This window comes from Belonocnema kinseyi, chromosome 7, assembly GCF_010883055.1.
Source record: "Belonocnema kinseyi isolate 2016_QV_RU_SX_M_011 chromosome 7, B_treatae_v1, whole genome shotgun sequence".
NCBI lineage: Eukaryota > Metazoa > Arthropoda > Insecta > Hymenoptera > Cynipidae > Belonocnema > Belonocnema kinseyi.
The window spans coordinates 60209900-60234287 of record NC_046663.1 but is presented as its reverse complement, the minus strand read 5'-3'; the positions used below and the strand labels follow the sequence as shown (position 1 = coordinate 60234287).

Genomic DNA, 24388 nt, shown 5'->3' with positions numbered 1-24388 from the left:
TGAATTTATTTGCAGTAAAATGTTAATAGATCGTAAATCATAGCTTATTTCCCGATGATTTTCTTTGGAAGCATTCGAAAATGTCAAGTTGTAGGGAATCTTATTGCGAAAAACTTTTTCTAATTTGTTAAAAAGTTTCATAGGCAACATTTTTTCAAGAAATTAAAATTGTTGCTTAAAATATTTCTGGTTATCATCAATTTTCTTATACAAAACAAACCCTTTCCTCGAAACTGATACCATCCACAATAATTTTACGATTTTCAAAAGCATAATTCAATTTTGTATTCTGAAACCTTTTCTTTTCGTGCGTGTAGTACGTTAATTTTAACTTAAAATAACTTAATTTTAAAATTCAAAATATTAAGGTGGCCTTCGAAAGGAGAGGACTATTCGATAGTTTCGTGTTTACTTATATTAAAACTCCATTTGTGAAATTCATAAATGGATTATAATGAGACTCATCGTGTACCGATCGGGTTTCCCAATCGGGTGTCCCGACCTGGCCCCGACCTGGGCCTCGTGTGAGGTATTCAACAAATGAAAATATGCCAATAAGTATTAATTTACATATTCATTTATTTTATAAAACATTTTCTTCTTTTGTTATGAAAAATATGTACTGTTATAACTGAAAGCAAAATTTTTTCACCTCAAAAATATCTAAAATTTTTCCTAATTTTTTAATAAGGCGCATAGTTTTCGTGTTAATCGTGACTAATGTTATTTAAAACTAAAACTTTTGTTTTTCGGTCAAACTATACAAAAAACGAAGAAATTTCAACAAGAAAAATTATTTATCTCAAAAAGATTTATACAAAATTTGACACTTTTCATAAATCAAAACCGACTGCACGTAATACATGTAATACAAATTTTAATTTTTTATAATTTTGGTTTCCAATCGAACAACTTTGTAGAAAATTCTTTTTTTTCTTGTTAAAAATTAATTTTTGAAACGGAAACTGTAAGTTTTTGGCTGAAAGTGAACTTTTTGTTTAGTTAATAATTTACATTTTTTGGTTGAAAATTCTACTGTCATGCAGAAAAATAATCTTTTTGAATTGCAAATTCAGAAAATTGGTGCAAAGTTCAATGATTTTGTAACAAATTAGTTTTTACATTGACAATTAATTTTTTAAATGAAAATTTAACAATTCCATTTTCGGTTAAAAATTGATCTTCTTTAGTTTAAATTTCTACTATTTGTCTGAAAATTGATCTTTCTTGGTAGAAAATTAATCTTCTTAGTTTTTTTAGTTCAATTCAACTGTTTATGACTTAAACTAAAAAATCATTTCGTGGTTAAAATATCAACTTCGAGATGAGAATTTATCGTTTTGGGTGAAAATTCATCTACTTGGTTGAAAATTGAATTACTTTGTTAATTCCTAAAAAAACAGTAAGTCCTCCCTCCCTGAAATCGGCTTATGTTATTTTTGGATTGACCTCTTAAATAAATTCATGAAAAAAATGTACTGGGCAAAAATTACGTAAGATTGGTGGGGGGGGGGGGGGGGGGGGGGGGGGGGGGTCAATTAACTTACGGGCCTTAATAAAGGTAAATATGTCGTTCAAACTATCAGAAAAAAATTAACGTAATGTATGCATGGCCCGCCTACAACCAATAATTTTGTTCAGAATCGTTTATATAAAAATAAAATATAGAAGACTACACAATCCTAAATTTTATAAATTGTTATAGATTTTATAGATTATAGAAACATACATAAATTTAATTTTAACGTATGCAGGCATTTTGAAATAATTTTGGCTATTTAGCTTTATTTGATTTTGGCTATGCGTATCCAAATTTCGGTGCAAATAGCCCCTTTTCCAGTTCTATTTGTACCGAAAAACTATTTTTAAAATACAGCTATTTGTACCAAAATCTTGGTACACGTAGCCAGGGCTATATGGGAAGTGTAAAATTAGGGGAAAAACTTATTAGAAAAAATATTGACTTTCATTCTGAATAGAGAATGAGCTAAAACTTTAACTTTCGAAAAGACCTTGTTTATTCACTACTTTCACACGAGCATCGGTGGTTCAGTGGTAGAATGCTCGCCTGCCACGCGGGCGGCCCGGGTTCGATTCCCGGCCGATGCATTTTTTGTATTATTTTCAAGAAATTCTTGTTTTTGCTTTACCATAGAAAATATATTATTTTCATTAAGATACATATCACAAAACTTTGGCAAAAAGTCCTGAGTTTTATTTTTCAAATGGAGAAAAATCAAAGTTGAGATTCATAATTATTAATAATTCAATAACACATAAAATAAATTGGCTAATTTTGCACTAATTTCATTAAATATATCATAAACTTATCTGTTTTATGACAAAAAAAATACATATGGTCATTTAAATTCATTATCAGTTAAACAAATTAAAGAGATTGAGTTTACTTTTAGATTGTTTTCGAGACAAAATCTTCCTCTATGAGCCTATGTATACCTTTATTTGTTCATATAAATTTGCATTACGCTTTTAATTTTTTATTTCATTTCGAACCACAACCAGGCAATATATAATAAAATTAGAATTCAGTGGACTTTGAACTTCAAAATAAAACATCAATTTAATTAATTTTCAAATATGAATATTGTATTTATAATTTTACTAACATTGTAAAAGACTGACTGCATTATACAAAAGCGAGTTACATGTTTTCAAATGAAAATGTTTAATTATTAGATTTAGATTAAGAACTAAACTAGGGATACTATTCGTAAATCTTTAGATAAATTATACGTGAAATTTATTGGCATGTGTGTGTGGATAATAAATTAAAATTAAGTTTCATACAATTTTGAAGTATTTAGTTAACGTATTTAGGCAAGTAGAATGTTTAGCACATTGATTCTGATGTACCTATATGTAGAACTATTCTTCAATTACAATTGATATATTGCGCATCATCAAATCAAAATAACGATCGTTATCGATGCTGATACTATTAGCGCTTTGGTAATTAAAAAAATATTCTGTTGTGACCTGTAACATTTAATAAATGAATTAAATTATTTCCAACTTTCTTTCTAATTTTAATTTTCAATCATTTCCGCTTCAAAAATCAAGGTGACCGTTGGGCGGAAAACCGGGGAATGACAGTGAATTTATTTTTCAACTGGGAATTTTACCAATTTTTAGAAGAAAAATCTATCTACCCAACCCAGTGGACACAAAATTTGGCGACGTCTTTACGACATCATTACGACATCTTTACAACAACTTTACGATATCCTATGTTCATGTCGTTTTGCTGTCTTCACGATGTCGTAAAGACATCGTCAGATCATGCGACTTATTTACGATATCGTAAAGACAACTTAACGACATTGACACAAGACGTCGTAAAGATATCGTAACGATGTCGTAAAGACGTCGCCAAACATAGTGTCCACTGGGAAATGATATAATATAATTTAATTTAAAATAAGTTTGACTTCAACTTTTTTTATGAAAGTTCAATTGTTAATTTTTTCAATTATGAAAACATTCAGTTTACGGCAATGTATAATACACATGCACGTACACAGTTTGAATTTAAAGAATTTTAAAATGTAGATATTGAGAGTCTAATGGATGATTATTAATTTGACAAAATACTAATATCATTGTATGAATTTAAATGTTTATTTACTAAATTTTCATTGAAAATTATATAAATATATCACTTTTAACACTTGTTTTAAATACGAAATTTTCCTTTTTTCTTGAACTTAAACTGTTGAATTGAATTTTCAAAAGTTGAAAAATTTCAAATTAAATTGAATATTCAACAGTTGAATTTTTAAACTTGAAAATTCGGGTTTCAATATTCAACTTTTGAAAACTCACTTTTCAATTTTCTTTAATTTTTAACTGCTATATAAATTTAAGAAAAAATTATGTGTTAAAAAAAGTGTAAAAATGTTATATTTACATAATTTTATATATGAATTTAATACAAATTTCAATCCACACAAACCTTTTTTAAAGTCGATTTTTTCTTAAACAGGTGATCATTGGCAAATCATGTTTTGGCAAATTATTAGTCATCCGATTGATTTTCAGATGAGGATTTATGAGTTTTAAAAATTTCCCAATTCTGATTATCTACTTGTCAAACGATAAAAAACTAAAAGCGAATGAAATTGAAAATTGGTTTGATTTTTTAAAATTTTACAGTAGTTCCAGTATTAAAAATGGAACAATAGTTGATTTTACAAGATTTCGTTAAAAAATAAACAATATACAGATTTTTTTTAACCACCGAAACATTTTATCTTGAACCCATTTAATTTGAAATTTTTTAATTAAAAAAAAAGAGCAATTTTGTGATATTCATAAATTATTGACTGTTTATTTAAAATTATTAATTATAATTCAGATATTAAAAACTGTATAAATCGAAAATAAATTATTTGAAATAGCCTTAAATTGATCAAATATCAGACTTTCAATTTGAACTTTGAACCTTACAATTTGAATTATTCCGTTCTTAATTTTTAAAAGAAGGTGTTGAATTTCGGCGTATAAGTAAGAATTTAACAATTATTAATTTAAAAAGAAATGAAAAGTTGAATATTTGAACTTTGTTAGTTTAATAGTATTTATTTTGAACATTTTCAATTGAGAACTGTTTAAAGCTTGGGAATAATAAAGTTTTAAGCTTTAATTTACAAAGTTTAAAATGCAAAGAGTTCCACTTCGATTTTTAAAAATTTTAATTTCAGTTTAGATTGCTTTAAATGAAAAAAATTTCAGTTATAGGTCAGAATTTTTTTTATTTTAATGGACATGAAAACTTTGTGTAATTTGAACGAATTCGGGAAATAACTTATTTCTTTATTTTAATTTCAAACTTACTATGACGTGGTCAATAAATTCGCCAACACTAATTTCCTCAATTTAATCAGCGTCGAATTTTTAGGAAGAGATCTACTACCTCATCATTAGATAAATGCAGAATATCCCAGTGAAAAATTGTTGTTTTCAGAGGAAATACGACGAAACGTATTTTTAAGATTTAGAAAAAAAAATTCCACAAAGTTACGACTATTTACATTTTTACGCACATTAAAAAAGCACAATTTTTCTTAAAAATTCTATAGTTGTTTATCTCATTCCGTTTTCCATGGGAAAGTTAAAAAAATATTAAAATTCACAAAGTGTCGATGATTTGTTTGAAAATAAAAAAAATCAATTTCCACAAATATTTCTTTCTATTTTGAACTTGTTAACTTGCATAAGTTTCGAGTGACGCAAGTTTATAGTTCAGGTTTATTTTAAAACTCAAAATGTTGTTCATTTAAAAGTTTTATTTTTTATTCAGTAGTTCAACTTTTAATCAAGTAGTTGAATTTCCAAATAAAAAAGATGAATTCTCAAAAAAAATATTCTTAATTTAAAATCAAAACCAGTTAAGTTCATGCAAAAATAATATTTTTAGCTGAACAGTTGCATTTTTAACTAAAAGACATTGAAGTCTCTACCAAGATCGATGAATTTTTATAGAAAAAAAAATTTTTTGTTCAAGAAAATAAACGAAATTCTACCATATTGTTGAATTTTTAAGTCATAAAGACTATTTTTTGGAATAATTTAATTTTAAACCATTTTAACTAATTAAGAATATTTTGTAAAAATTCTTTTTTTTTTGTTTATTGATAGATCAAGTGTTGAATACCAAAATTATTGCATTTTCGACAAAATAGTCATACATTTGAACCAAATAATTAAATTTTAAATCAAAAACAATGAAGTTTCAAGGAATATAATGTTAACATCAATATATAAATATATCAAGGCTTAATAAAAATTTGCATTTAAAAAATTTTTTTAATTTTCCCGCCTTAATATTTAAAACATTTTCAAAATTTCAAGAAACTTTACAACTCTATAAAAATAATATCCCAATATACTTTTGGTAAAAAATGATTTTTTTCCAAGAAAATAAAGTTTCGTCCCATGCCAAAGATATAAGCAATTGGTAGCAATTGGTATTATCAATATCTTTGCTTTAGGTCAATAATTTGAATTTCTCATGTTATCATTGAAACACTTATTAATTTTATAAAGTTTCTAAATGTGTGCAAAACGCTTACGAGCTAAATAATTTGTTTTGTATTTATTTTTTTCAAAATAATTTGTAATATCAATTGAGCAGTCGATAAAATAGATTCCAACTTTTCAGGGTTCTTCAATATAGGTTATGTCCGATTTGTCAGGTATCGGCATGATCATGTTCCATTTGTTTGATTACGTTGTTACATATAAATATTAAAGAGATGACATTTATTTTAAGAAGGCGATCGCCCTATGTATTTGGACTATTTCCTTTTAAATTCTTTAATGATAATAAGGATGCACCAGATCCGAAAACTGTAGAAAAGTATATAAAAAACAAAGATGAAAATGTTCTTAATGAAACCGGAAAGGACAGGCTCCGGAAAATGTTTTCGAAAAAGTAGGTGCCAATTTAGTGTTGTTTTTCCTTAATTGTTACTAATAATTATCACAACTCATCAATATACTAATATTTTGTCTTTAAGTTAAGCAAAGTTTGACGTCTTGTGAGGAATTTATTCTATTTATTTCTTACTATTTAATGTTCGTGTTTTTTTCAATTTAGGAAATAAAATGATTTAAAGCCACGTCTGATGAAGTTAGATTTCTCATTGTTAAAAACAATAAATAACAATGCAAAAGCCAACTTCACGTGGGAAGGTATTACATCATTTTGCTGTATTGTCGTTTCAAATCGAAATTGAAACTTTTGGACATTGGGGAAGTTTACCACCGTTCGGGTCCGAGTTCTACAAAAATTCAAATTTAATATATGCAAAATGGCTTTTTTGATCGAAATTGTAATCAAAATTCACTCTTAAGAAAAAATTCATTCGTAAAATAGAGCTAAAGGGTCAGTTATTCAGTTTGAAAAGAAAAAATTTAATATTTAAAGTACCGTCAGTTTTTCTTGAATATATAGTTTTGAATTTCACAAATCTAACATTATTGTTTGCTGAAAGAACGTTTCATAGTACATGTTTTCAAAAGTTTTCTGCTTTTTTATACTGACAACTAAAAACAAACATATTTTGAAATTAAAAACACCACCTGTTTTGGTGCAAAATCGACTACTTTTTCTTAATTGGATTCAACTGTTTTTTATTAAAATTTTATTGGTCTTCGCTTTGTTTAATAATTTTTCTTTAGTTTTTGATTAAAAACTGATCTTTTTTATTTAAAAAAATACGTAATTAGTAGAAAATTTATACTTTTTGGTTGAATTCAACGGCTTTTGTTTTTAATGTTTTCTTTCTCGAAATATCAACTATTACATTTTACGTCTTTTCTTGAAGAATCAACTATTTGGTTTAAAATAAACTAATATGATGAAATTTTTTTTCATTAAAAATTTAACTTGTCGTTTTTTGGTTAAATATTCGGCTGTTTTAGTTAAAAAATGAACTTTTTGGATGAAAACTCATGTATTTTATTGAAAATTCGTCTCTCTTGGTTGAAAATTAATATTTTTGGTTACAATTTTTTTTCAGTTGAAAACTCGTCTTTTTGGTAGATAATTATTCTTCTTGTTTGAAAATTCATATTTTTGGGATGAAAATTTACTATTTTTGGTTAAAAGTTAACGTATTTTATTCAAACGTTTTTTTGGTTCAAAATAATTTTTTCCACTGAAAATTGATGTCATTTTTGTTTGAAAATCTTTTCTTTTGTAGTGGAAAATTCACTTCTTTTGTTGTCAATTTTATATATTCATAGAAGCTATATTTTTTATTAAAATATTTCACTATTCCATTTTTGGTTGAAAATTAATTTTTTCGTTTATAACTCAACTTTTTGGTAGCAAATTAAGCTTCTTGTTTGAAAATTCATCTTTTTTGGTTGAAAATTTACTATTTTTTGTTAAAAATTTTAGTACTTTGTTTAAAACTGCTTCTTTTGGTTTAAAATTATTTTTTTAACTGAAAATGTAACTATTTTATTGATTTTTTAAAATTGAAAATTAATTTTTGAACTAAAAAACTGAGTATTTCACCTAAGATTTGTCTTTTTTGTTTAAATGAAACTGTTTTTTATTCAATATTAAAATATTTTTTGTTTGGAATATCAGCTATTTAATTTTTCACTGAAAATCCATTTGTGGCTGAAATTTTAACTATTCTATTAAAAAAATCGCTTTTTTGTTTGTTTCAATATTGATGTATCTTGTTGAAAACATTTTCTTTTTTATTTGAAAATTTCTTTATTTTGTTGCAAGTTGTATTTATTTATCGAAGTTTGAATTTTGTATCTAAAAATTTCACTGTTCCATTTTAAGTTGATAATGCATTTTTTTAGTTGAAAATTTAACAAATTTGTTAAAAGTTCATTTTTTTAGTGGAAAATTTACCTTTTTTAGGCAGAACTTTAAATATTTATTTTTTTTCTTTGCAAACTAATACCTCTGATTGAAAATTTAACTATTTCAATGAATATTTTTTTGGTTGAAAATTATTTTTTGAAACTAAAAATTGAGTAGTTCATTTAAAATTGGTATTTTTGGTTAAAATTCAACCATTTTTTAAAAAGAAAACTCATGTATTTTGTTGAAAATTCGTTCTTTTTGGTTGAATTGAACTTTTTTTTGAAAAATTATCTAATTTGTTTGAGTATGATCTTTTTCAGTTAAAAATTCTTTTTGTATTGTTGAAAATTCATGTATTTTGTTGAGAATTCGTCTTTTGGTAGAAAATTTATGTTCCTAGATGAAACAATCAAAAAATTTTGTCGAAATTTTAATTATAGACTTGAAACTTCGACTATTTTGTTAAACTCATATTTTTCGGTCGAAAATTCACCTATTTTGTTGAAAGTTTGTTTTTGGTTGAATTACAATCTTTTTTGTTTGGAAATTTGACCGGTTGCTTGAAAATGCACCTTTGTACGTTGAAAATTCAATTATATCGTTAAAAATGAAATAAATTTTAAAAAATGAATTGTTTTGTTGCAACTTTAACTATGACGATAAAGCCTTTTTTGGTCGAAAAAGGCAGGTTGAATCTGAAATCCGTGTTTAACCAACGGCTATGTAACTTATTGAGACTGGGGGGGGGGGGGGGGCTTAGAAAAATTGACGGTCAACGAGGAATAATGGGTGGTGAAAAATAGAAAAAGTGGTAAAGTGCAAAGGGATCTTAGAAATATTAATTACATCCCTTTTGCCCTGTAAGGAAAGTTTTTTTGTCAATTGTGACTGAAAATCAACTCAGCTCGAATGTGCTTTCTTGCTTATTTATTTATTTATGAAAAGATAAATTCAGTCATGCAACTCTTTGTGTCAATATTTTCATTTTTGGTGACGTGCTATTCTTTAACAAGGTTTTTTTTGCGGATTGTTGCTTGTTATTAAGCAATTTCTCTCATTTCCTGTATATAAATCCAATTTTTATTTGTTAAATGAATTCTTCTTTCAGTGAATATGGAGAGATTAGTCCAGAAATTAGATATTGTATGCACATAGGTAGCATGGCATTTATATTTGGAGCCATATACGGTGGTGTTCTTAGAGGGAGATCCGCTTTTATACATTTCATAGATAGCAATGAAGCAACAATGTTTCGCAACCACCTGGATGCGAAAAGACAATTACAAGATCAGGTGTCACTCAGTGTTTTTAAAGGTGCCGCTCAATGGTCTTGGAGAAGTGGCTTCTTTACTTCAGTTTATGCGTAAGTTTTAAAAGTAAAAACAATTCCTAGTCGCATAAGGAACTCAAAAATACAGGTTCTAAACTGCCCAAATCTGTCCAACTAATGATTTTTCATAAGGGCCGACAAAAATTAATTCTTTTTTGCACCTAAAAACCGGACAAGGGACCCTGCAGAAATTCAATGTCATGAAAACGAATCCGCTGTCAAATTTTTCTTATACGTCAGGATTTCGAGACATCCTAAACCAAAAGTGAAAAAATTACCATTTTTAGCCATATTTAAAACAATATAACACGAGCAGTTAATTTTTTTAATGACTTCTTAATCCATCGTTTAGTACTCATTTTTAGCTTTTATTTCAATTCTCGATCATCCCGAACCGATTATTTTTCTCCGAAATATGGCAGATTAATTTTAGATTCTGAATTTGAGCTCAGATATGTAAAATTCAAGATAGCGGACTAAAACTTTAAAAAAATTCTTCACTTTGTACGAGGCTTTAGCGTCTTATGGTTTTTGAAATTTATGAATCCGAATTTAAGTTTTGATTTAAGAAGGTCAGGATAGTACAAAAAAGACGATCTAGAGCTAATAAAGAAAATCTCACCCAGATTACTTTACTCCTCCGGTTTCCACACGAAGGAATGCGATTGGGAAGCCATTTGAAACTGGCAATAGAAACATTACCGTAAGTGGTAGGCACAATAAAGGCAGATCTTAAATTTTCGTGCGCAGGTGCGCAGTTGTCCTCTTCCTGTACATGGAAAAGTGTGCGAGTGAGAAAGTTTGTCAAATTGACGTAAGTTAGAGAGGTTATGTTCTTTTGTTGATCAGCATACGAAAGATACACGAAATAAATATATAAACAGTATTTTCGGTACATATATACAATTTAATCAGCACGGATAATTGCAAATAATGTGATATTATAATGAAGCACCCTACCGATAGAAATCTCAGAGTATATGCTAAAGATTTTCAAGGCTCTGAGAAATTCTCCGCAGGCACTCAGGTAGATATATTTTAAGGTCCAGGTAGCTCGTTTAAATGTTTTAAAAGCTTTAAAATGACCTTTCCGAAATTGAAATAAAAATACGATCATAAATAACAAGCAGAGAGGCTGAAATTGAAATAAGAATTCGATCATAAATAACAAACGAACAGAACCTTTCTAACTTACGTCAATTTGACAAACTTTCTCACTCGCACACTTTTCCATGTATAGGAAGAGAACAACTGCGCACCTGCGCCCGAAAATTGTAGATCTTCCTGTAATGTGCATATCATTTACGGTAATGTTTCTATTGCCAAGTGGGGAAACGGAGTTAGGTTTCCTTATTATTCCTTTGTGGGTTTTCATTATCAGCAATTTTTAAAACCTTAAGACACCAATTCTTGTACAAATTCAAGAATTTGTTAATGCCTTGATCCGCCATATTGGATCCATCGTTTCGAATTTCGAAAATCTGAGCTTAAATTCGGATTCAGCAATTTAAAAAAATTTAATAATTCTTAAACAATTCTTATACAAATTCAAGAATTTGTTAATGCTTTGATTCTCCATATTCGATCCACCATCTCGATTTTTTTTAAATCTAAGCTCAAATTAGAATTCAGCAATTTTAAAAACGTATACATCAAGTCTTGTCGAAATTCAAGAATTTGTTAAAGTTTTGGTCCGCCATATTGGATCCACTGTCTTGAATTTTGAAAATCTGAGCTTAAATTCAGATTCAGCAATTTTAAAAAACTCGACACTAATTCTTGTACAAATTCAAGAATTTGTTAATGTCTTGATCCGCCATATTCGATCCATCATTTTTAATTTTTTTAAACCTGAGCTCAAATTCTGATTCAGCAATTTTAAAAACTTAGAGACACGAAGTCTTTTACTAGTTCAAAAATTGGTTAGTTTGGGTCCGCCTTCTTGAATTTGGAAAATCTGAGCTTAAATTCACATTCAGCAATTTAAAAAACTGTAATACACCAATTATGGTACATATTCAAAAATTTGTTAATGCTTTGATTCACCATATTAGATCCACCATCTCGAATTTAAAAAATCTAAGCTCAAATTCGGATTCAGCAATTTTAAAAACCTAGACATCAATTCTTGTAGAAATTCAAGAATTTAATAAACTTTTGATGCGCCACATTGAATCCTCCTTCTTGAATTTCGAAAATCTGAGCTCAAATTCTATTTCATAAATTTTAAAAACCTAGACACCGATTCTTGTACACATTCAAGAATTTGTTAATGCCATGGTCCGCCATATTGGAACCATCGTTTTGAATTTTTAAAATCTGAGCTCAAATTCTGATTCAGCAACTTAAAAAACCTAGACACCAATTTTTGTACTAATTCAAAAACTTTTTTAAGTTTTGGTTCGCCATATTGGTTAATGTGCCATGTTTCGGGGAAAAGGAATTGGTCCGGGCTGATCAAAAATAGAAATAAAAGACAAAAAGAGTACCAAAAACGATTTGTTTTTAAGACATGATTCTTTGTGGCCATCTTGTCCGGTAGTTGGGTACAAATATTTTCGAAAAAAAATCTATCCAATTACAAGAAATATCACAAATTTCATATCATATAATACAATGCAATTTAAAATAAGTTCAATTTACAATTTTTTATGAAGGTTAGGTTCAATTACTAACTTTTTAATCACGAAATCATTCAGTTTTCAATGCTTGATTGTAAAATATTTTCTTTAAAAAAATTTCCTTTTTGGGTCCTCATTTTTAAACATGTCTCAATTTAAAGAATTTTAAACTGCACTTTTGAAGAATTGAACGATTACAAATTAAAAGCTTTTAAAATATAAAAACTGGGATAGAAAACCTTTTTATTTCAACTGTAAATATAAATTATTTACAGATTTTTCAAATTCAACAATAATTGCTTTGACAAGACGCGTTTATTCAATTTTAAAACGTATTCAAATTTTTTTGTTCTCTAAAATATTCCATTTTTAAATCATTCAACTTTGGAATTTTTTAATATTTAGAAATATTTGACTCTTTATGTTTAACAAGAAATTATATATTAAATATTAAAAATTGAATATATTAAAACTAAATTGCTTTGAATAAAAAGCCTCGAGTCCTTACAATTTCAGGGTGCAACTTAAAATTGCTTAAAATATAATTTTGAACATTCACAAATATAGTGATTCATTCTTTATTTTATTGAAAATGATAGCGTGGATTTATATTTCTTGACCAGAAATCTTTTAGCTGCTTAATTTATAAAAAATTTTAATTAAACATTTTGTAGTTAAACTGCATTTAATCTAAATTTGTTCAATTAAAATTGTCAAAAACTTCAACTTTAACGTCTAAATTGTTGAGTGTTTAAATTAACTAAAATTCGAGCTTCAATTTAAAAGTTTAAAATTCAAGGGAGTTCCACTTTAAGTGCTTTAATTTGCAGTTCCGTTTATATGACTTCAAACGAAAAAAGTGTTCAACTTTAAGAATTCTAAGACTGTGAAACATTTGGGCAAACCGGCAATTTTTTCCTCTATCAAAACACAGTCACCCTGAAGTAAAAAATGAAATTAATTTTTTAAGAAAAGACAAAATTATTTCAGAATCACATCCACCGTTGTATCAGTTTTTCGGGGGAAATCTGGTGTAATAGAACACGTGGATGGTGGTTTTATGGCAGGTGCAGTTTACAACATGAAAAACGGTGTACGTGGAGCAATCGTAGGTGGAGGCTTAGGAGGTGTTTTAGGGGCATTTTTTGGAAGTATATTCTATGGTTTTCTTTTGCTGACTGGACAAACAGTTGAAGAAGTACGTTTTTGGACGTATGAATGGAACAAACATCGTGAAGAGTAAGCACTACTTTAAAATTAAATTAAAAAAACTTATTCCAAACCTGAATTAAATTCGCTTCAAAGATCCCAATCGAATATTTAAATTCACTTGTTCCCTTCTACTGAATTTCAGTCTTTATGCAGAGGGGGATAGGAAATATAGGATAAAGAGAGATGAGGAAGCGATTATGAAATTAGCAGAACAGCTGACTGAATCCGAATTACAAATGCATGCACCGAAAAAAGAGAACATTCTAGAGGCTGAAAGAAAATCACTCAGCTAAATGTAACTGTAAATAAAACATCAGGATAATATACTTTATAATATTTTATTTATTTAATCACAATATTCCGCTTTCCTGTTCAAACATTGCAGCCAGTCGATCAGGTACGAAATAATTATTGCCAGTGCTTTAAATAACAAAATAACTCTTATTCCCGAATGTATGAAATTATTTTTTGAAATAATCACGGCAAATACTCTTGTTATATATACGTATTTGATTAAATATATTTCATTAAAAACGATACTATACTTTTTCTTAAAAGATAAAGATTGATTTATAATCACTCTTGCATTAACTTATAAGTTGAGAGCAATCTTTTAATTAATTTTAAACGAGTTAAAAATACTCTGAAAATGATTGTTACAAGTTGGCTCCAAAATTTGTGAAGCAATCTCAACGTAGGTAACTTTCCTTTCCTTAAATCAAGTGGTGTTTTATCAAATACTGCAATAAAATAATTAGGGTATGTTGCTCTAACAAGGACATATCGCAAGATGTACGTCGCTGGATTAGATGTGCGTCGCTTATTAGATGTGCGTCGCAAATACTCAAACCTCGATATCTTTGAAACTAAGGCCAAATTAGATCGAAAAAAACGCACCTAATGAATTTTGATTTACTTTCATCCCAGTCGAATCGGCGACGCACTTCTCGCAAACTCTCCTTGTAAGCTTCATATTACCTTCGGATCTAACCGTCTATTTTTCATCCTTCGATAATAACTGAAAAATACTTACCGATGATACAGACAAGTTACTATTTCGTGATTGCTTTATACTTAAAGTTTAATTATTGACACTCATTTGTGACACTAATTAAATCAGAATGAGTGACTTTCAAATTGTATAGGCCATTGTCATCAAATAAGTTCGGAATATAAAAATATGTTTAGAGTAATTTAAAATTGATAGCAACTCGTCCGTATATTTACAATGATTGATCGCAATATTGTGATAACTAATTTTTCAACTACATATTACAGAATGTCAAATGCACAGATAGTCACTAACGTCTTGGCATTTTTTAAATTAGTGTTTTCAAAAAACCTTCACTTTTCTATTATAAATGTAACTGTATAATCATCTATAACTTACAGAATAATTTACTCTGCAAATAATACTTCTACTTTTTCTCAATATACGGAAAAGAAAAACTCGGAACAGGTTTTTTGAAACACTATCTTCATATGAAGAATCGTTTTACAGAATAGGCCTGATGCTGCAAAACCGTACAAGTTTTGCGATTCACTGTACTTTTTGTAAACTACGTGTTTTAAAGTTAACACGACGGTATTTTTATACCAGATCCAAAAATATATATATGTGTATAACAATAATACTTAAATAGTAATAAATAATTTACATGTAGAACTTACAAAATTTGAAAATAGCGTTATCATATCCCGCAATAATAAAATCTAGGATCTCACACCTTACTTAACTTTCCCATAGATGGGGACGATTAAAATCGAAACTGTTTTCAAGTTGATCGACATAAGTGAGAAAAAGTCAAATTTGACAACAAGAGTCCAAAACGCGACAATCCTGCAAATTATCCTGCTACGATAAAAGAATGAGGTCTAAGAAAAAAAAAGTTTAAACTTCTTGTTCCGACGGCCCTAACTCTTGAACCTTGGTTATCCGCTTTGCGCCTCGATTTGGTGGACCCTTCGGTTTGGCAAACTTTGGTCGGTGCAAATTGATTTTCGGATGTAATTCTTCTTGCAAAAATCCTTCCGTAAGTTCCGTCCCGTCATCTATTTCAAGCTATGCAATCAAAAATATCAAGAAGGGAATTATTTCGTCATTTTGCGCCATCGATCAATCTTAAAGGTATTATTAATTAATGCAACAATTAATGGCTATAGACACATTTAATAATTCGAGATCTTCAGGCCTATTCTGTAAACTACTTTTATAGCTCTTAACTAAATTACATACCAGATTGAAGTCTGCTTCGCCGTGGTGCCTAGTAACCTATTCAAACTGTGTTTTTTTTTCTTCATCGATACAAACAAAAATTTGTGATTAAAAAAGAAATTGCAATACCAGAAAGAGTAATTTGATTTAACTCACATAATTTTTATTGTTTCTAAAATAGTAAATGTTGGCAAGAGATACATATTTATTCAATATTTCTGTTACGTCTACTAGTATAAAATAAATCGTTACGAATAAAAACAATGGTTGATGAATCCGCAACTTACAGAATAGGCCTGGAGCGATAATATTAACTTCTAACAAGGAAACTTTCTGCCCAGGCTAATATGTGCGTTGTAAATTTTATAATATAGAATAAAGCAGTACGAATCTCTTTGAGCATTTAAAAAAAAGTACATATAGTTCTCTTAACTACAAAGTTAATAAAAAGCTGCAGATTAGACTAAATGTATAGAATTAACTAACTTCTTTAAAAATACTTCTAAAAAAATAAACAGTTTCTCAATAGTTTTTTTTTATCGATTTTTTTCGGTTAAACAGAATCGTAATTTTGACTGGTTTGATTTTATATTCTTTTAAATTATTCAAATTTATTCTATCCTTCACTATATTCAGTGCTACTGATAGATATTAAATGCAACATTTTCTGAAATATCTATAAACAAGTTTGAAATGTCTAATTACATTTCATAAGCTGGGAAGATTAATACATGTATCTCTATAAGAACTACTGTGAACTTTTGATTAATCATTCTTGACCTTTTTAAGACCAATACTCATTGACTCGTGACTAACGTAAATTTTAAAAGGTTTATAAAAAGCTACGATAGATAAAAAAATACGCATCACAAAAAATAGAACACTTCATGAATCTCTTTTCTCATAGTCCCATCAGCCAGAAACATTTTTCAAATAAGGAAACAATGTCCAAAACGGTCACTCTGCTAAAACAGTCAATCCTTAATAATTATGTAACTGGTTGAAATAAATAAATGCCAAATGATTTTAAGCAATAAATATGTAAATTGACACAATAAAATGTGATTATAGATTTCTCCTACTTTATGATAAAATGTTACTTCAAAATGGAATTACATTATTGAATGCTTTAACATATGTTAATGTATATTGAACAGGGTGGCCGCTGGACCGGGAAATAACCGGGAATTTTTTGAGACCGGGAAAAACCGGGAAATGAGTGAATTTTTTTTTACCGGAAATTTTACAAATTTGTGGAAGAAAAATCTGTCCACGTTCGATTTCAACAGTTTTTAAATAATTAGTTGAATTGTTATGGTTTTCAATTATACTATTATTTAGCTTACATTGCATAATTCAAAATTTTTTTACTTTACAAATTTTCCATGTGAAATGTTTATTTTTAAGCTTATATTTTTAAGTTAAAGAATTTTTAAATGCTTTCTTAAAGACCTGAATAAATAAAAAATAAAAGTCTTGATGTTGAAAATTTTGGATGAAAAATATTTTTATTTAATGAATAAATAATTTTTTTAAATTTATCTGTACATTAAGTAACAAGAAGTGAACAAAAACGATTTGACAAAACGATTTTAAATCAGTTCAAAATTGAAGAATTTTCAGATTTTAATGTTAAAACTTATACGGTTTCAATCTGAAAGTCTTAAGTCATTAAACAAATGTGAGCGTGTGACTGCAAGTTTATAAATTATTTTCAACTTAAAAATAACTTCATAATAATATATTCTTAATTAAACAATTTTATTACATTTAAAATATTGTTTCAGTCTAAAATATTCAATTTTTAACCCATTCAATCAAAAAATTTTAATTAAAAAAAGATTAATTAATAAATATTTAGCAATATTTGAATTTTTATTTAAGACCAGTAAATTGAAAACAAATATTTAAAAGTAAAGAATCTTTAACTGATTTCTTTGACATAGAAAGCTTGGGATCGTTAAAATTTCAAAGAGCCTATTAAACTTTGAACGTTACACTTTTAATTGTTGTATTTGAAAAATGCTTAATTTGTGAGTAAAGTTTTAAAATTTTTATGTATAATATACAAATGAACATTTGTAGAAAAAATTTGAGTAATTTTAAGAGAGATTTAGATGTTTTAAAAAGATAAAAAATTATCATGCAAATTTTAGAAAGTTTTCTTAAAATCTTCTAGAATCTTTTTTGAAAATTTGGTTTATATTTTTGAAAAACTTTTTAAATATTCTCTTGAAATAATTTTTCAAAATCAAAATTTAATTTTTCTATGATTCTTAGGAAAACGTTTTTATTCTTCTGAAGCCTTTGACAATTTTTGAAAAGAATCTAATTTTTTTGTTTAAAAGTTGCGAAAATCTACATTTTGTTTTATATTAGGCTAGTATTTCAAGTTTTACATTGAGTTTGAATCTTTTCAAAACTTCTACATATCTCTTAAAATTACTCAAATTTCACTTACAAATAAAAAATGTTCAATTGTTATTTATACATCCAAATTGTGAAGAAATGTTCTAAAATTTGCAAGATTTTCTTAAAATTGTAGAAAAAAAAAACAATTTATTTTGACAGATATTTAGAAGTTCTGAAAAAAATTTCCAAAATAATTTTAAACTTAAAACAAATTTAAAACATCTAGATTTCTTAAGATTTTTAAATAAATTTTTGAAGCTTTCCAAGGATGTTTAAACTAGTTAAAAAAAAAATAATTGAATTTCTAATTTAAGAAGTGTTCAGTTAGAAATTTTTCAATTTTTCAATATTTAATGTTTCTAGCTCAAATTCCTTACAATTATATAATTTTGAAAATTTTTAAGTTCATTGATTGATTTTTTAATTTAGAACATTGAAAATGATGACGTGGATTTATATTTTTTTATATTGAAAAGTGTTAGTACCTTTAATTTTATACGCGTAATTTATTCAGCATTTGAATACAACATTTTTTAATTGAAAACTTTTAAATTTCAATTTTAAAAGTTCAAAATTTAACCGTTCCACTTTGTGTGCTTTCATTTGCAGCTCAGTTTTTATTACCTCAAGTGGAAAATTTTTTAGCTTTAGTTTTCTATTTTTTAAATTTCATTAACCGCGAAAAATTTCTGCGAACCGGGAATTTATTTCGTCGATTAAAACGCCCACCCTGATTAAAGTTCGTTCTCTAAACTTTCGTTTAATCTTTGTAACAATTTGTAATTATGACTCAATTAATTGAAAATTATATAGGGATGAGCCGTGATAAGCCGGCACTAAAAACCTGTTTTACGCCAGTTCGGTGGACGTGAACGTAATTTACGCTGACAATTGTCACCTTAGTTTTAGCGTGACAGCGTAATCATGATATACATTTTTCGTGCAAATGGAATTCTAGCTGTAAATAATTTAATTCATCGAAATAAAAGTGCATGTTTCATTTCTTTCATTATAAAAATATATCTGTACTTATATTGCGTGATCTTCTATTAATAAAAATATCTCAGATCTCGTTAAATCTTAAAACTTTGAAGTAAATTTAATTTGCATCCCATATATTATTTTAAAATATACGAACTTTATCTGTATGCAGTTGGAGACATTTTTTTAAATCTCGGAATAATTGTATTCGGCAAAACTAAATTATTAGGTCTACAAATTAATTCGGTGGCTTTACTCTGATGGCTTGCAACTCTTCGTCACACTTGACTTTTTTTTAGTTAAAAGCGCGAACCTTAAACTTTAAAACACAATCTCATAGGTGGCGGTCCTGCAGACTTACCGAAAAAATCATTATTAGTGAATAAAATGCCTCCGAAAAGGAGCATTTCAGTCAATGTATTCTTTTCGTATTCAAATTAGAAAATCACCAACGTGAAATCTTTCCAACTATTTTTTACACGTTTTATGTGTCGCCGCAACTTCTCCTGAAGTTGAACTAATCATTTCGATCGCCTCAGCTGCATTAAAAGAAAAAAAAATGGGATGCAAAAAGAATGCAGTGTCTCAAATTTTTCTTGTCGGACCCCATTGTTTATACCAATGATTTTTAAAGTGAAGTCCGCAGGACCGCCATCTATTATTACATTGTGTTTTAAAGCTTAAATTTGACCACGAGTTAAAATATATCAAAGTAAAGGCACCGAATCAATTTGCAGACAACATGATGTGAATTTCTGATAAAATGCAAATTAAATCAAAAAAGAAGATTCAACAGCATCTTCAATAGCTGTTTTCATGTGATTCAAAAGTAGGATTTGTGGGTTTGAGGCCGATGGGACTTTCCACGATCAGTCTTAAACATCACACGTATTTTTGAAAGTCAATTTTATACAAGAGTATATAGAGAATATTGTATAATAAAATTAATATGCGTAGATAACATTATAGGTATTATCACTAAACGCGATCGCGCATCGACTATAAGTATATGTATACATCCAACATGAGGGCAACAACGTTTTCACACACACACACACACACACACACACACACACACACACACACACACACACACACACACACACACACACACACACACACACACACACACACACACACACACACACACAAAATCATCTGGATAATACGTATATCGTTGATAAAACATGCAGAGAAGTTAGGCGAGTGTTTTCAGTTATTTAGAAAACTTGGAATCGTACCCAACCCTCTTCTAATCACATTATGGCATCAGAATTGCCGAAACTAATTATGTAAAATTACTTTCTTTTACGACTTCGAGCTACTTTCTAAATTAAAGTCCAATTTATACTTGAAAGTCGAGCCTTTGAGTTTCGTATTGAGAAAAAAAATGCAACTTATACGTATATCACTTTTTATAAGACTAGGACTAATTTCAGATGCAATAAGCTAGACTTCATTTTATTTCTTGAGCAAACATAACGCCATTAACACGGCAGAATAGATGATTAATAAAAATCATTTAATTAATAATCACTGAATTATCAGTCAGCACTATGTTTCTGTGCGTTTAGGAAATTTAATATCTATAGAATATTCAGGCCTCACAGTTCCTACAGGATAAAATATAGGGAAAAAAGGGTACTTTTTCGCGCTCAAAGTGTAAATAATCCTTATAAGGCATCAAAAAAATTGAAGTTATATTCAAAATAATTCAAATGAATTGAAAAAAAAACGTTTGAACCCAAATTACATTGACTTCCATAAAATTGGAATGAATATATATGAATTTCAAGAAAACGAGAAGAATTCGATAAAACTTATAAAAATTAAAATGTGAATTTCAAAAGTCTTCAAATGAATTAAAAATATTTTGAAAATGTGAAAAAGTTTCATTGAATTCAGTAACTTTAAAATGAGCTTAGAAACATTGAAGGGAATTCAAAAGAATTTGATGAAATGCCTATGAATTCAAGGTGGGCTTAAGACTTCTGGTTCAGTTAAATACAAACTTTTAAAAATTCAAAAAAATCGATTGAATTGAGTAGAATTAAGTAAATTTTAGTAGGATTAAAGTGAATTAAAAATGCAAGAGAAATCTACATAATTTAAAAGAATTTAGGGTGAACTAATAAGAATTCAGAGTGAATTCCAAAAAATAATTTAAAATTTCATCAAATCTTTGAAACCCTTCTATTTTCCAACCAAACAAGTATTAATGACTACAAACCAATTCAAATGAATTGAGTACATGTTTTAAAATGGAAAAAATCCATTTATTCCAGCAAAATGAAGTGATTTTTGAGGATTTTATCGGAAATGAGAAAAATTCGATGAAATGCATAAGAAATTAAACTGAATTAAAAAAATCAAGTGAATTGAAAACAATTCAAAAATATGAAAAAATGCATTGATTAAACAAAAACTTGTTAAAAAGCCATTGAATCGAGTAGAATTAAGTGAATTTCGAAGAATTAAAAATAATTCAAAAGAATGTAGCATACATTAATGAGAATTCAGGGCGAATTCCAAATGAACTGTAAAAAATATTTGAAACCATACAAAATCCCTCACTTCTGGTGAATAAATTCTTTTAAATTCATTGAATTATTAAAATTCCTTGTAATCTTTTAAAATACCTAAACTATTGAGTTAAAAAATGTCCAGGAATCTTTTAAAACTTTCTCAAATACTTCAAATCCTTTGATACATTTTGAAATCCCATGAAATTGATTAAAGCTCTTGAAAATTCCTGGGAATCTTTTTAAATCCCGTAAAATATTTCAAAGCCTTTAAAATATTTAGCAATTCCTTGAAATTTTTGAACCTCTGATCAATTTATCAATTGATTTCCAGGATTAATTAAATAATTTTTTTTTAAAGTTATGTAAAAATTTAATTAAAAATCCATTTATTCCAAAGAATTGAAGAGAATTCAGGATAAATGGTGAATTTTTATACATATAAATAAATACAAATAAAGATAAATTTGGAAAAAAATGATTAAATCCAAAACATAGTCTCAAACTCTTCAAATCTTTTAAAATATATGAAATACCTCATTTCTTTTGAATAAATTCTTTAAAATCCACTAGAATATTATTAAACACTGTGAAATTTTAGGAAATCTGGTGAAATTTCTGAAATCCTGAAAAATTTAATATAATATCTTGAGCGCTTTGAAAAACCCTCAATCATTCGAATCCCCGGAAACCTTATAAAATTCAGTGAAATCTTTTAAAATATCTCAAAATCTTATAGGTCCTGTAAAATCGCTCTATGTCTTTCGAAATTCTAGAAAATTCTTGATCGTAAAATATTTTAAGCGCTGTGAAATCTCTTCAAATCAATAAAAATAATAAATAAATTCCTTGGAATCTTTTAAATTCCCCTAAAATATTTAAAATCCTTCGAAGTCTTCAAAAATCCCTTGAAGCAATTATTAAAAGCTTTTAAAAATTCTTTAGTATTTAAAAAAATACCCTAAAATAGTAATTAACCCATGAGATACTTATTGAAAGAAAAATAACAAGTGACTTTATTGATTTCAAAATCGTAGATTTCAATTATTTATGTCTTACGGTCCAACCATAAATCAAAAATAAATTATGAGTCAAAAAAACATTTTCTTCGAAACCCAGATATTTATTTAATAGAAAAAAATTCTTTTTAATCCTTGTTTGATTTGTTTCATCAAATCACTTTACAATTGACTTTATCTTAAAAAAGGAACTAAAACGTGATTTCAGAAAAAAGTGACTAATAATAGTGATTGTGTGGCAGGCCTGACAATTTTTGTATAGTTATTTTTTACAGAAATCCCCTGATGATTGCTATTTTTTCAAAATGATTCTTGAAAGCTTTCTTCTTGTTGTAAGTTTTTTTAAAAGTTATATTATGGGTTGCAAATAGGATACCATAGGCACCAAATATTGAAAATAGGGTACTTTAGGGACCTTAAGTTAATATAGAATACAATATAGGGACCAGCCTGGGAGGCCTGAATATTAGACTCAAGTGTTATCGATGATCACAAATAATTTGTAAGAGTTAGAGTATTCTATTATTAATTATTTAATGGTTTAATTAATGGTTTAATTAATTAAATTCTATTGGGTATTATCAAGTGCATGCATACGAGGCAACTAAAATGTCTGACTATAAAGGCTCGACTTCCACTGATCTCGGACAAATCAGAATAAAATCTCACGATAAAATAAAGCTGACTCTTGATTCTAGTGCTACTAGGATAATAAAATAGTATGGAATTATTTTTACCACAGACGCGTTACAATTAGGGATATTATTGTGACAAGTAGACAATTTCATTATAGAAATTTCGTTCATGGAATTTAGAAAAATACGTTTTTGTCTATTCTGCTCGTCTACACAGATATATATCACTTTCTTAATTAAATATAATCTGAAGACATTCTTGATTAAAAAGCGCATAGTTAAAAATTTTTATTGTAGGGCGCTCTAATTAAACCCTGTAGATCTGATAATCAGAGCTTTAAGAGTCATAAAAACATTTTCTTAAAACTTCTATGACTATTGAATAAAATTTGAAAAGCAATAAACTATTGCAGGCGATTATTTTCGTGACCCTTACAAGCAGTCAAAGCATCACTTTTGGAAAAATTCAAACTTTAATCGTCAACAAGGTCGCCACAGGCTAATTTGTTTGAAAAAAGTGACTATTGTTCTGAATTCGGAGGTGAATATCCAGCTCACAATTGCTAGAATTAATTTTACAAGTAAGGTAGAGATAAAATGTATGATCAATTTTATTTCGCCACAATCGGTTGCAGCCTAATTTTTAAAAATATTGATACTTACTATAATATTTTAATTTATTCATCACACAAATTAAATGAGTTATTTTATATTTATTTAGAAAATACATTTACGAAATGCAAAGGTACTGACAAAGAGTGACGCTAAAATATAGTATACTGTTTTTTAGCCTATTTTTTGGACCTCGCTAGCGACCTCGGGAAAAAGTATAAAAATATGTTACAGGTATCAAATTATTCGTAATTGAAAACTAAAGTGAGCAACGCTTTCGTTTTTTTAATAATTTCAAAACATAACCTCTATTTAGGGACTGAGAAGACCCCAAAATCTTAAAAAATAGAAAATACGACTAATAATAAAATGATTTTTCATTGCATTTTTTTAAAAATAAAATCAAGAAGATATATGACTTTACTTTTGTAATGTTTATTTTATAGAAAAAAAACAATGAAAAATGATTTTAT

The 24388-nt window shown here is 27.7% G+C and overlaps 2 protein-coding genes and 1 non-coding gene across 3 annotated transcripts in view; 2 read left to right on the top strand and 1 right to left on the bottom strand.

Moving 5' to 3' along the window:
• Window positions 1-2038: 2038 nt before the first annotated feature.
• Trnag-gcc lies at window positions 2039-2109 on the top strand. The gene has a single exon. It is a non-coding gene; the product is annotated as a tRNA-Gly (tRNA).
• Window positions 2110-6212: 4103 nt separating this feature from the next.
• Window positions 6213-13850, top strand: LOC117175870 (RPII140-upstream gene protein). Its single transcript, XM_033365672.1, has 4 exons — window positions 6213-6454; window positions 9465-9719; window positions 13298-13546; window positions 13662-13850. The coding sequence occupies exons 1-4, from the start codon at window positions 6276-6278 to the stop codon at window positions 13810-13812; spliced, it is 834 nt and encodes a 277-aa protein (XP_033221563.1). The 5' UTR covers window positions 6213-6275; the 3' UTR covers window positions 13813-13850.
• A 1257-nt stretch (window positions 13851-15107) lies between these two features.
• Window positions 15108-24388, bottom strand: part of LOC117175869 (twinfilin) — a 32699-nt gene continuing 23418 nt past the window's right edge. Inside the window, exon 5 of the mRNA XM_033365670.1 lies at window positions 15108-15581. Within this exon, the coding sequence (XP_033221561.1) occupies window positions 15411-15581 (171 nt within the window). The 3' untranslated portion in view covers window positions 15108-15410. The remainder of the gene's footprint in view (window positions 15582-24388) is intronic.